We start from the raw sequence: 13082 nt of genomic DNA, 5'->3' as shown, positions 1-13082 counted from the left end.
ATACTACTGTGCTATTAGAAATGATGAGCAGGCAGACTGCAGAAAAACCTAGAAAGACCTACATGAACTGATGCTGAGTGAAGTGAGCAGAACCAGGAGAACATTGTACACATTAACAGCCATATTCTGCAGTGACTAAGTTTTATAGATTTAACTCTTCTCAGCAATGCAAGGACCTAAAACAACTCCAAAAGCCTCATGATGGCAAATGCCATGCACTTCCATAGAAAGAAACGTGGAGTCTGAATACAGACTGAAGGATACTATTTGCTGCCTTTTTTTGTTTTGTTTCCTTTTGTTTTTTCTTTTTCACGGTTCGCTCCATATGTTCTAATTCTTCTATACAACATGACTAATGTGAAAATATGTTTAATAAGAATGTATATGTGGAGTCTATATCAGATTGTACTAGCATCTTAGGGAGGGGAGGGAGACGGAGAAAATTTAAAACTTATGGAAGTGAATGTTGAAAACCAAAAATAATTAATTTGTTTAAAAAAACCAACTTCCTAGAGTGCTGAGAGGTTATGTGACTTGCCCAGGGTCACACAGTCAGTATGAATCCTAGATGGGACCTGAACCTGAGTTTCCATCCACTGTATAAGGCTGCCTTTCTGTGAGAAGTGACAGTATCAGACTTTGATGATGAAGGTGAATGTGCCTTTAGCAACAACTGAAAGGACAGGTCTTGATCTAAAAAGTACTTACTTCCAAAGAGAAATACCCTGAAAGGCCCTCCACAATTGCATTTACCCTTTATCATGACTAATTAGCAAACTGTAGGCATCACACAGTCTACGGCACAGCCAAGAGAAACGAGGCCATCAAAAGTAAGGAGCCGAGCCCAGGTAACATAGTCTGTCAGTGGAAAAGAAGGCAGGCCTGGCAGTCCAGCTAGAGTTGCTTCTAGCTGGTTTAACCTTACAGTCAGTCCTCAGACAACCTTGGACTGGTGGAACACTGAGTCCTAAGGAAAGGGGTTTTGTGTGACCAGACCTCCTCTGCTCCAGAAAACCAAGTCACTTCTCGGTGGATGTCACCCATGTCATAAGTATGAAGTTCAGCTGACGAACATCTTCAGAAGACTAGACACAACTTATTTTATCTTTCTTCCCCTTTGTGCCCCAAGGCCAAGGCTTTCTACACACTGGAAGGGATTTACATCTATGCCTTCGAAGGCTATAAAAGACTGCACCTGTGACTGATCACCTTCAGCAGGCGGGACGCACACCTTGGGGGCCTCGTCTTTAAGCACTGTACATAAAGACATTCTAACTGTGAAAAGTTCCCAAACTGTGGGAAGCGCCCTAATTACTGCTCATGTGGACAGAATACAAATGGAAGATCAAAGGTGTCTAGGACTTCAAAGCATTCTCGTTAGCGTGTTTGATTTCTAAAGCGTTCTTTCCTTATGCCCACTAAATATGCCTACAAAATTACAATACTTGCAAAGGAATTCACTATCTAGCAACCTCAACTGTACAGAAAATAGGCAAGACATGGGAAAGGAAGGCAAAAAGGTGAAGCAGGGGGAATTCTAAGTCAAAGGCAATGCTAACCCCAAACTTGACTCATGGGAGAGGCCCCCAGATCACCTCTCCATTTTAGGCACAATTCTAAGAAACTCAGCTAGTTTTCTGCGTCATAGTTGATGAGATGTATTAAATTTAAAAGTCAGGTGCTGGTAAAGGCATGAACAAGTAACGATTACAGCAATATGGGTCAGGTGATGGCACCTATGTGCTTGAGAAGAGAAAAAAATGGTAAAATTCAGTCTAGAGCTATCTAGTACATAGGTAAATAGTCCTAAAAACCTCAACAGCTCCTGAGGGTCAATACATTTTAAAAGGCATAGAAGAATATTATTTTAGGAAGATTTTCTATCCAAAAACAATTTGGTGTTTAAAAGGACAGATTTCAGTTAGTTGGGAAAAAAATTACATGGAAATTATGATGTCAGGTCTTATTTTATTGATTTTTTGGGGGTGAGGCAATTAGGGTTAAGTGACTTGCCCAGGGTCATACAGCTAATAAGTGTCAAGTGTTTGAGGTCAAATTTAACTCTAGTCCTCCTAACTCCAGGGTCAATGCTCTATCCACTGTGCCACCTAGCTGCCCCTTACTGATATTTCTTAAAGTACATCTACCAAGTAGCAAGCCAGTAAACAAATGTATATGTATGGGGATCTTGTATAATCAACTGAGTTGGTTAATGCACAGAGGCCTCATTATGGGTTTTGAAGTCAGTGCACTAAGTGGCTGCTACCTCTCTGGCACTTGTATTCAGTACTAAAGTTATTCTTTATTTTTAAAATTTAGACTTACAATTTAATAGGGAATAGGGAAACTCTCAACTTCCAGCCAATCAGAGTCAGTTTATGCTAATATTAATTTGCATTTGTTGATACACTTGCATACAAAATCTATTTCAAGTCTATTCATATATATACCATCTATTTCAATTTCTTCAAGTTCTTTGTGAGTTGAGGCAACCTTTCCCATGCCATCTAATGAACTAATTAAGAGACAATGGAACTCATCTAATCCCAAATCCTGGTTTCCCAGCAGAAGTCAAGGCCCAGGAGTTGAAATGCTCCCCCCAGGTCCCAGGGATGCTAGCCCAGTGCAGTGACCCTCCCAGTGGAGGCCAAGGGAAGCCTAGCAGTGCCACTGATGGCCTGTGTGATCTTAGCACAAGTCCCACAATCCCTCTGGGTCTCAGGTCAGGGCTTGGACTCTGTGACTCACCTCTACAATCTCTTGTAGCTCTAAATTATTATCAATGCCCTTTCTCCCACATACCACAGCTTTCCCAGATCTCGATGAATTTTTCTTACATGACTAGGTAGAATGTTTTGCACATTACATCACATTCACTAATTAATGGATATTAAAAATATGTTGCAATTAAACAATGTTTTTGTTCTTCAGAAAAGAGCATCTTGGATCATCTATCATACAGCCATTACATGGGAGCATAAATACTAAGAGGAAAATGAAATGAAAAAAATGGAATCTTACACATCATTCAGTTCTGCTACTCTCCCCAGAAATTCCTCATAGGTAAGAGAACCACTTTCTCGAAACAGAGAGATGTGTTTGGTAACTTTTTCAGGTAACTTGTTTATCACCATTTGCGTCTGATCAGAAATTTGCTGTCCCATGGTGAATGCAATTCAAAATCCAGTAAAAGTGGTGTTTCATTCACACGTGGCGTTTCTGTGAAGTACACACACATATGTAAAAGTTACCTTTATGTAATCAAGCAAGCAAGCAAGCAACATTTATTAGGCCTCTGATATGTGCCAGGCACAGTGCAAGGGGAGAGGGATAGGAAAACAAAAATGAAAGCCCATGTCCTCACAGTCTCATGTTTGCACACATGTGTGTGCACACATACACACATACATACATTAAGGACATCGGGAAAAACTTGAGTTGAAGATAATCCTTGAGCTCAGTCTAGAAGGAAGTAAGAAATTCTCTAAGGCAGAGGTTGGGAGACAAAGGAGGAGGATACAAAGGTACACAGATAGGAGATGGAGAATCAAGTGTGAGAAACAGAAGGCCAGTTTAGCTAGCTTTAAAGACAGTGAGAAGGGGAGGAATGTGTAATAAGGCTGCAAATGTAGGCTGGAGCCTGTTTATACAGGTTTTAAAAGTCAAACAGAAGTGTTTATATTTGATCCTAAGGCAAAAGGGAACTAATGGTGTTCGCTGAGTAGGAACAGTTTGGACCCATGCTTAAGGAAAATAATTGTGGCTGCTACGTGGAGGACAGACCAGAGTGAGGAAAGACTTGAGGCAGGGAGAACAAGTAAAAGGCCACTGCAATAGTCCAGGGGAAAGGTAACGAGGACTGAAGCAGTGATTGTATGAGTAGTGATGACAACACCTGGGGTTGCTGGGATCCCCTGGAATGAATTCATGTATTCAAACTGTCTTCCAGTCAAGTACAAGGTTTATAGTAAAGTCAATGGAAGTGGGCAGGGTTTCTAGTGAATCTGCAACTTAATGGGGGTGAGATAGGGGACAGCAAAGGATCTGGATGGGATTAAGGAGTGGTAAGTGTCTGGAGTCAAGTGCAACAGTGAAAGCACTATCAAGTAGGCTAATTAGGGGATCTAGATGGGATTAAGGAAAGATGGACAGTCTGGGGTGGGCCAAGAGAGATAATGAAAGGAATGTCAAATAAGTTAATTAGGGGATCTAGGTGGGCTGGAGGCAGTAGTGATCTGGGCTGCCGAAATGTATGGGAAAATTCAGGGACTAGGTTGCTTTCAAAGACAAGGTCTTTTCCTTTTAGGTATCCAGGCCTCATTAGCCCATCATCCCCCCCCTCAAATAAATGGGACCCAAAATCTTTTGAGGTAAGGGGTGAAGGTCTCCTGAAACTGCTGCCTGCTGGCAAGGGTGTAGAGCTGTCCTTGCCTTGCTGGATTCTGTTCAAGGGACCAGACTTTGGAACCTGGCTGACTTGACAAACCTGAGAAATGTGGTAGAGATAGAAAGAGCAAGTTATGATAAGTCAGAGAGCATATGGATATTTGGGTATGGATGGGTAGTATGGATCTACGGGTCTGGATATCTGAGAAAGAACTGAGTCAAAGGTAATACAGAGACTATGAAAGTGGGAAATTGGAAGGATGGTAGTGCTCTGGAAAGAAATCAGTTAAGTTTAGAAGAAGGATGAGTTTTGGGGGAAAGATAACGTATTTTGTTTGGGACATGTCGAGGATGACATGCATATAAGGAAATTCAGTTTTTTTTAATCATCTAAAATGACGAACAATCCTTCCTATGAAACAAAAACGAACTAGAAATGTCTTTATTTTCTGTGTGCAGTAGTTTTTCAGAATTAGGACAACACATACACAAGACTGGAATGGATTTAGCTTAAATAAATCCACTATCTTTCAAAAACCAATAATTTATTTTTTTCATTTTCAGATGAATTCTGCAGCTTCACGAGAAAGCTAAAAAATCATACTTGCCAAAGTTAAGTGAAGCAGATATTTGTGAAATGAGTGAGAGATGAACCATCTTCTAATTCAATGGTTTAATCAGAGTTACATTTTGGGGCACTCTATACTTAGAGGACCAAATATAGTATCACTGAAACCAACAGGCTTTCTTTGAAATGAGCTGAATCCTGGAAATTTTCCTTGAAACATTTTTTTGCTCATTTTATTTTCACATATAAAATGTGGCTTTACATAAGTAAGAAATAGGGTAGCACACTTGACATGTATACAGTGCTTACTAGTTTACAAAGTACTTAGAGAATTATCTCATTTGCTGCTTAAAATCCAGAGGAGATTTTTGTTTTAATAAACAGATAAAGAAACTGAGGTGAAAAGCAGTTAAGTGCCTTGGCAAGGATGGGGCTGGCCTCCAGTTTCCCCTCTAAATCTCACACTTCTTTCAGAATTCCTATACCTCTTTCTACTTCTACATATACAAGCAAAGAAAAATCAAGCTTTTTCAGGGGCCTAGAGACTTCACAATTTAGATATCTTTCTGAAAATCCTTCTAAACCTATAGGAGTGACTACTGAAGTGAACACTGCATTATCACTTCAATAGCTAGGATGAATCCAACTACACAATGAGCTGACTTTTTAAAGTCAAGACAGCTTTTTTTAAAAGCTCATTACTAACTGTGTATTTTAAAAATATAGTCTTCTAATACCAATTTCAGTGATATCACTATCAGTTACTCATACTCTAGACAACTTAAGACTGGGGCATCAAGTATTGAGAATCCTACTAAGAAAGAATGAGCTCAGAGGCTCACAGGTCCAGGAACCATATATACACAACCTAGGGTGGTCTGAGCCTGTGACCCCCCCCATACCACTAGAAGTTATATTCTCTCTTCTGTGCTGATAGTTGAACTTTAGAATTTTAATATTTAAAACTATTTCTTCCCTTCTTAAAAAAATCAGAAGGATTTGAACAATTAAAGAAAAAAAGATCTGATTGCTTTTTTCTTTTTCTTTTTTACAGAAAGTTGGTTTGTCCCTCTAGCCTGCGGTAGAACTGCCAAACTCCTCTCAATAAGGAAGGCCTAGTTCATTCCTGCAAGTGGCTGTATCAACACTTTTGGAGGGCCTTACTGAGTTTGCAAATTTTGTCAAACAGAATTACATTTATAAGTTAAAATGTGTTAAAAGAAGTATTACTTTCAAACATCTTGTATGAAAGTGTAGTCTGACTAACCAAGAACATTCAGAAAGACTGTTAATATTGAGGATATTAGAAAATTTTCTAAATTTTATTGCCCTAAAGTTCAGAAAAGCACTAGTCCGTGCTGAATGAGAGACCTAAATATCCTATTCCTAAAGACAAAGCAGCGGTAAGTTTTTGAGAAAGTCCCAGCCTGCTCAACAAAACCAGCTGTGGAGGGTGGCCCAAAGTACCCAAAGGTATGGCAACTGGCTGAACAAAGGTCATGAAGTACAAGAGGAGAGATGGTATAGCCTAGTGGAAAGCACATTAGGTTGTAGGTAACTGAATTGCACCCCAAAGCTAGATAATGACTGATGTGAACATCTCCAGTGTGGCGGGACTACTTGGTCCTGTCCTTTTCAAAATTTTGCTCAAAGACTTGGAAGGAAGCATGAAGTCACAATGCTGGAAGAGTTGGCTAACATGTTGGATGATAGAATCAAATTTGTACATGATGCTAGGAGGGAAGGATGAAATGTAATGGAGAAATGAAAAGTCATCCATTTATGTGTACTAACAAGTGCAGGTAAGGGCAGCCTGGTGGAGGCACAATTAGTGACTATAAGAAATGGGGGTTTTATTTGATCATACGCAATGAGACTATAAAATGAATAATGGGATCTCAGACTGTAGTAACAGAATTACAATGCTCAGCTCCTTAAGGGGGATGATATTTCTAACGTATTGTGACTAGGAAATCAGACCTAGAGCTATGTGTCCAATTGTGGGTGCCATATTTTAGGATGGCTGTAGATAAACTGGAGCAAACCTGGAGGAGAGCAATGGGTTTCAACTTCTACTATGTAGAGAATATCAGAAGAGAGAACTGGAGACAGTCTGAGAAAGAGAGGATTTAGTGCTGGGAGGCCAGGTCTCTCAGTATAGAAAAGGTTGTCATGGAGAGAAGATAACTAGGACCTGTAAAATGGAAATGAAAGGGAAACAGTTAATGGCTCAATATAAGGGGGAAATACTCGAAGTAATTAAATCTGTACAAAAATTGAATGAACTTTCAGGAAAAAAAGTGTCCAGTCACTGCACTTATTCAAGCAAGGTTGGCTGACAATCATCCTGGAGATGGGATGCTGGCTTTTGATAGGAAGGTGGACCAGGGATTCTCTCTTCCAGATCCTAACGATGCTAGTCTACAGATTCTACCCCATCATTCTATGCTAACTGCAAACTTAAAAACTAGAACATCAGTGTCTCATCTGTAGAGTGGGAACAATATTTTCAACTACCTACCTCACAAAGTAGTTGTGAGGAAAACACTATAAATTTGAATTACTAAAGTAAAAATCTAAAAAGCAAACTCAATACTGGTTACCTAGTCTGTCTATAACCATCAGGCAATCGTTCCCCAGTGATTTTTGTTGAGTCTTTTCAATTCTGTAGACTGAGAGATGTGGCACACTGTTCTTAGATGTATGTGAGAATTGTGCAACATTATCATCCAAGTGAGCTGCTACTTTAATTTAGAATTTTTAGTCTAGTAAATGTTACCCTGTTGAAAACAAGAATCTCTTTTCAAGCAGGTTGTGGCCATGATTTAGGAAACCTGATTCACAATGACAATCCAGCTCAGAGATGCTAAGGAACTTGCTAAGGGTTACACAGCCAGGAGAGGTCTGGAGGGGAATAGGAATCTGGGTCTTCCAGTCTCTGAGGCCTATCTGTGCTCCCTCCATTAGGCTGAGGCGCCTCTCCAAAGACTACCTACCCCCAAGAGAGATTCAGGGTGTCATAATTATATGTTCCCTACAAATGGTCCTATATCAGGTTCTGAAGTACTTTTTAAAAAGCCTTATTAAAAAACAAAATTGTCAACAGAATAATCGTATAAACATTCCAATGATTTCAAAAACCACAAAAAGTATTTATTGAAATGACTACAACTGTTGTTTTGAAACCCACATTAAATACTAAGAATTTCAAAATTCCACATTTATTAGTGGGTGGTAAGTAGAAGAGGTTTCAGTACATGTACTAATATATTCTTTTCCTAACAAAGTAATGTTGTCATTTAAATAGTCAATAAAAACAGCAGAATTATGTTAAGGAATAATGATAAAATGTCCACTAAAAAAATTAAATAATCCATTCACAAAATTAACATTCTAAAAACAGCTATAAAATAAAAAATAGATGAATAATTTCTCAAATTAAAAGTTTTCCTGTATTCAACTTTAGATTACTTCATCAACAAATTTGTAGCCAAAGAAAATGTCTGAACCCAGAATTGATCATTAAATCAACTGCTTTCATTATTAAATCAGAACCAAAATTGTCAGTGATAGCAACAATGAAATTAGACTTTGAGGGGACTGCTTTGAGTACTTACAGCTTATTTAAACTCCAGCTCTTGAGAGGAGACAAGAAATTGTTTAAATGGAGAGTACACACTGAGAATTCATTAGGCTACAGTCAGTAGAATGAAGTAGAATTAGGTACAACGGAAGAGCAGCTAGGGCTGCAGTAACAGAAGCCTCGAATCTCCACTCTGGAAGGACCTTGGAGGTTCCTGAGTAAAACCTGCACCTGCTTCTGGCTGAGAAGCCCCCGAGATGGCCACCAAAGGGGCCTCCAGGCCTTTCTGTGGTACAGTGGAGAAACAAAGAGCCAGGGGTCTGCCCCTTCCAGGTCACTAGAGAGCTCTTACTGCTAAACCTACCCAAGGGCCTTTTCTCAGTTCTCATCCTCCTCGGCTTCTGCTGCAGCAACTGACACAATCAATCTTGCATCCCTGGGTTTTTGTGACCCTGCTTTGTCCTGGTTCTTTTCCTCTTGCACAGGTAGCACTACTCCTTCTCAGACTCAAGCAGGATCTCCATTCATGGTTCCCACCTCTATATACATGTGTGTGCAAGGTTCTTCCTCTTCTCTCTTCTTCTCTATGAAATCCTCAGCTCCTAGGAATTCAATTATAATCTCTTGCCAGAACCATAGGATCACAGACATAGAGCAGGAAGGGACCTTAGACACATTTTATAGGTGAGGAAACCAAGCCACAGAAAAATTAAGGGAAAGGAGGGGGTGGGGTTTGAACCAAGGTCTTCCTACTTCTAAATTTGGCAGTCTCCCCTCTCAAGTCTTTTTCTATAGAGTTCTGATTTGACATCTCCAGGTGGCTGCTAAGCCTCTCCACTGAGTTGTTCCACAGGCATTTAAAACTCAACATGTCCTAACCAGAACTGATTCTATTTCCTTCTGAACTTCCTATTTCTCTTAACTTCCCTATTCCTATCTCAACAAAATCTAGTCCATCAGGCCTGCAACTTCTGAGTCCTCCACTCTTTATTCTTATTCCATCCATATGCAAAGTCTTGTCCAGTTCATTCCATGGAAGTCTCTGACATCCTTCTCTTCTCACACAGCACAATCAGCTTCTCACCTGGACTACAACAGCCTCTGCACTGGTCTCTGCCCTCTGTCCATTCGACAGCTCTGGTCATGTTACTCATTCCAAGAAATTCCAGTGGCCCCCCTAGTTGCATTTAAGCTACAGATATAAACTTTATTTGACAAGTCAGACCCTTTACCCAACACTAACCTATCTTCAGTCAGCATGACTACACGTTACTTCCCAGTTAAACTGACCCACATCTCCTGCCTCTTTGGCTTTGCACAAGCTGTACCCCAAGGCACGGAATGCTCTCCCTCCTCACTTCCCCCTCAGAGAACCCTTATCCCCTTCAAGGCTCAGTTCAAGTGCTATCTCATTCAAGAAGTCTTTCCCTGGGGTGAGTGCCTCTCAAATCTTTGTGTATTTAACAGGTACCCTGAAATGGCTCATCTGAAAAGAATGTCAACTTCTTGAGAGCAGGGACTTGCATGTTATTCCCCACCCCCCAAAAAAAACCAAATTTGGCACACAGGAGGCACTTAATAAATGCAGGTGATTAATAGCTCTACTGATCATGGGTATCATTTATCTATCATTTTAGGTTTACAAAGTGCTTTACTTACGTCAATTCCACCCAATTCTCACAATTGTATGAGGTACACTATTACTGTCTCTATTTTATAGATGAGGAAACTGAGGCTGAGAAGAGGGTAAGTGACTTGTCCAGGGTCACACAAGCATCATGGGGTTAAGACCTCTGTAACTCTTAAGTAACACAGGATAGGCCACTTTACCTCTGTGTCCTTCGGTTATCTCATCTGTAAAATGATAATCTCTCAGATTTTATGATGAGTGAAAGGAAACTCAGTACCTTGGAGGCAACTCATTATGTTTTTAGACAGTTTTAATTATGACTCTTTCCACACACAGCTGAAATCTGCCTCTCAGCAACATGCATTCCCTGCTGTTTCTGAGAAGTCGGCCATCATGTCTAGCTGTCAAACAGTCAATAACTAGCTTTTATTTCTTAATAAATAAAATTTCTGGGAAAGACAAAAATGAAAAATGGTAGATCTACCCTCAAGGCAGAGGAGAGACAATGTGGATATATATGAGTAAGTGCAAAAAGCAAAGTAATGTGGGGATATATAACACAAGTAGCTGGGGAATTAGGAAATGGTTCATGAGCTCTAAAGGACATTAGGAATTCTAAGAGGCAAAGGTGAGGAGAGAACAAACGAGGCACCAAGGCCTATTTCCTCATAAGTCTTCTCTTCTCCAGGCTACACCTCCTCTTGTCCTTCAGACTTTCCTCATATGCTGTGAGTTTCCAGTCCCCCGTCAGTCCTGGTAACCCTCCCCTAATGATACCAATTGTCCTTTGTAAAATGTAGTGCTGAGGGCTAAATATAATATTCCCAGGACCCAATGACCAAATCAGACTGCAGCAAGCCCTTGGCACTCTTGTTCTGGACCCAAACCCCTTCTCTATATTCTAGGATGCATGCAGTTTTTTGGCCACTCTAACACACTATTGATGTAGACTGAGCTTACAGAGCCCAAACTTCCCAGATCTTGGTATTTCTTACGTGTACATCCCAACTCAATGTAATCATACTTATATTTATCCATTTTTACTCCTTTCTAACCACACATTCTCCACTAATGGGCCATATAAAGGGCATGAAATGTCATCATATTAGAATCAGATTGTTGTTCCAGACTATCAAGCTCCTGACTCTGGAATCCATGTCTGCTATCTCTTTTAGCTTTGTGTCATGTTGTCTATACCTTCATCCAAGTTACTAATAAAAATGTTAAATATGAGATCAAAGGCAGATCTCTGGGGCCCTCTCCTAAGGACTTCCCTGGAAGATAACATCAAACCATTAAGACTACTCTGTGTCCCCTCATTAAACCCTCCCATCTCTCCATCTTGTTCATGAGGAGGCACAAGACACTTCAGCAAACGTTTTGCTGCAGTCTAGAGACTAATATATGCACAATATCACCTTTAGGTAAAAATAGTTATTACTATTATTATATATATTTATTAACCTTGTCAATAAACAAGATTGGCATGACCTAGTTTTGAAGCCGCGATGGCTCTTTGCAACAAGACAAAAATCATGGGCCTGAGATGACCAGAATTATAGAATCTCAGTTGGGTTGGACTCCAAAGGCCACTGACCCTAACCCATATCCAGGTGAAAAGAGTGCTGCCTCTGGAGTCAGAGGACCTGGATTCCAATTCCACCTCCAATGCTTACTATCTGTGTGATCTGGGGCAAGTCACTGGAACTTCTAGGGCCTCAGTTTCCTGAGCTGTAAAATGAGAGGACTGGACTAGGTGGACCCTGAAGTCCCTTTCAGCTCCCCCTGTTATCCTGCATCAGCAACTGAAGTAGTCATTCAAGCTTTTGCCCCAAGACCTCAAGTGAATGAGAATGAGTTACTTCCTCAGGCAGTACATTCTGCTTTATAGAGCACTCTCACTGTTCCCAAGTTTTCCCTTATGTCAAGCTCCAATTGACCTATCTAATTTCTGCCCTTAGCTGTGTCCTCCAAGGTCAAGAAAAACAATGCAACCCTCCCTCAACAAGATAGCCCTTCAAATACCTGAACACAGCTACACTATGCTTCTTCCAATACCTATTCTTATCTGTGTGAAATGTTCCATTTTATTCATGGCATCCCCTCCAATTTCTCACCCTCTTTTCGCTGATCTCAATCCACGTTCTTCCTAAAGAACAAAAGTTGTACTCAGAAGCGAACATTATGCTTCAGAGGTGGTCTGACCAGGGCAGAAGACAACAGGACTATCCTCCCCCAACCCAATTCTATACTTGGTGTCTCTACTGATAGGACCCATGATTGAGCTTACAACTCTCATGAACCCTACCTTTCTCAGTTGTGTGTCTTCCTTCAATCTAGTTAGCATACCCTCTAACCCTTGCTCTAAGGCACTGACAGAAACATTCAACAGGATAGGATCAAGGGCAGAGACCTTTCAAACTGTACTCACTAGAGACCTCCACACTGGCACCAATCTATTTATCATTACATGGGAGGTCCAGTCATCCAACCAGTTTCCAAATGCACTTGAATGTACTACCTCCCATCAACAACATACCTTTTAACTTTGTTCATAAGAAAAGCAGGAGAAACTTTATCAAAAACTTTGCTGGAATCGAAATATAGTATATAATACTATAGGTCATGTGTATATGGCACTTTAAGTATGGCAAAGTACTTCATAAATAGTATCTCCTTAGCTCCTCACAACATCCCTGTGAAGTAGGTACCATTATCAGCCCCATTTTGCAGATGAGGAACCTGAAGCCCTACATATAGTAGAGTGCCCTGTACACAGCAGGTGGTAAATATTTGCTGAATTGTTTTACAAGACTTGCACAGGGTGTCAAAGCAAGGTCAGATTCTCAGATATTCCTGATCCCAAGGCCAGAGAGCTATCCATGGTTCCCATACTTCCTAACTATGTGACTGTG

The 13082-nt window shown here is 40.4% G+C and overlaps 1 protein-coding gene across 2 annotated transcripts in view; it reads right to left on the bottom strand.

The window, feature by feature from the left end:
• The window catches only part of RNF141 (ring finger protein 141), a 28095-nt gene that overhangs the window by 13344 nt on the left and 1669 nt on the right, over positions 1 to 13082 (bottom strand). The window contains exons 2-3 of one of the 2 annotated variants that reach the window (XM_072619454.1): positions 8902 to 9139; positions 3022 to 3219 (exon numbers count right to left, since the gene is read on the bottom strand). In XM_072619454.1, the coding sequence (XP_072475555.1) occupies positions 3022 to 3164 (143 nt within the window). In that variant the 5' untranslated portion in view covers positions 3165 to 3219; positions 8902 to 9139. The remainder of the gene's footprint in view (positions 1 to 3021; positions 3220 to 8901; positions 9140 to 13082) is intronic. The other variant, XM_072619455.1, reaches the window with a different exon arrangement.

Source organism: Notamacropus eugenii, chromosome 6 (genome assembly GCF_028372415.1).
Source record: "Notamacropus eugenii isolate mMacEug1 chromosome 6, mMacEug1.pri_v2, whole genome shotgun sequence".
Taxonomy (NCBI): Eukaryota; Metazoa; Chordata; class Mammalia; order Diprotodontia; family Macropodidae; genus Notamacropus; species Notamacropus eugenii.
This window is presented reverse-complemented; position numbering and strand designations above follow the sequence as displayed.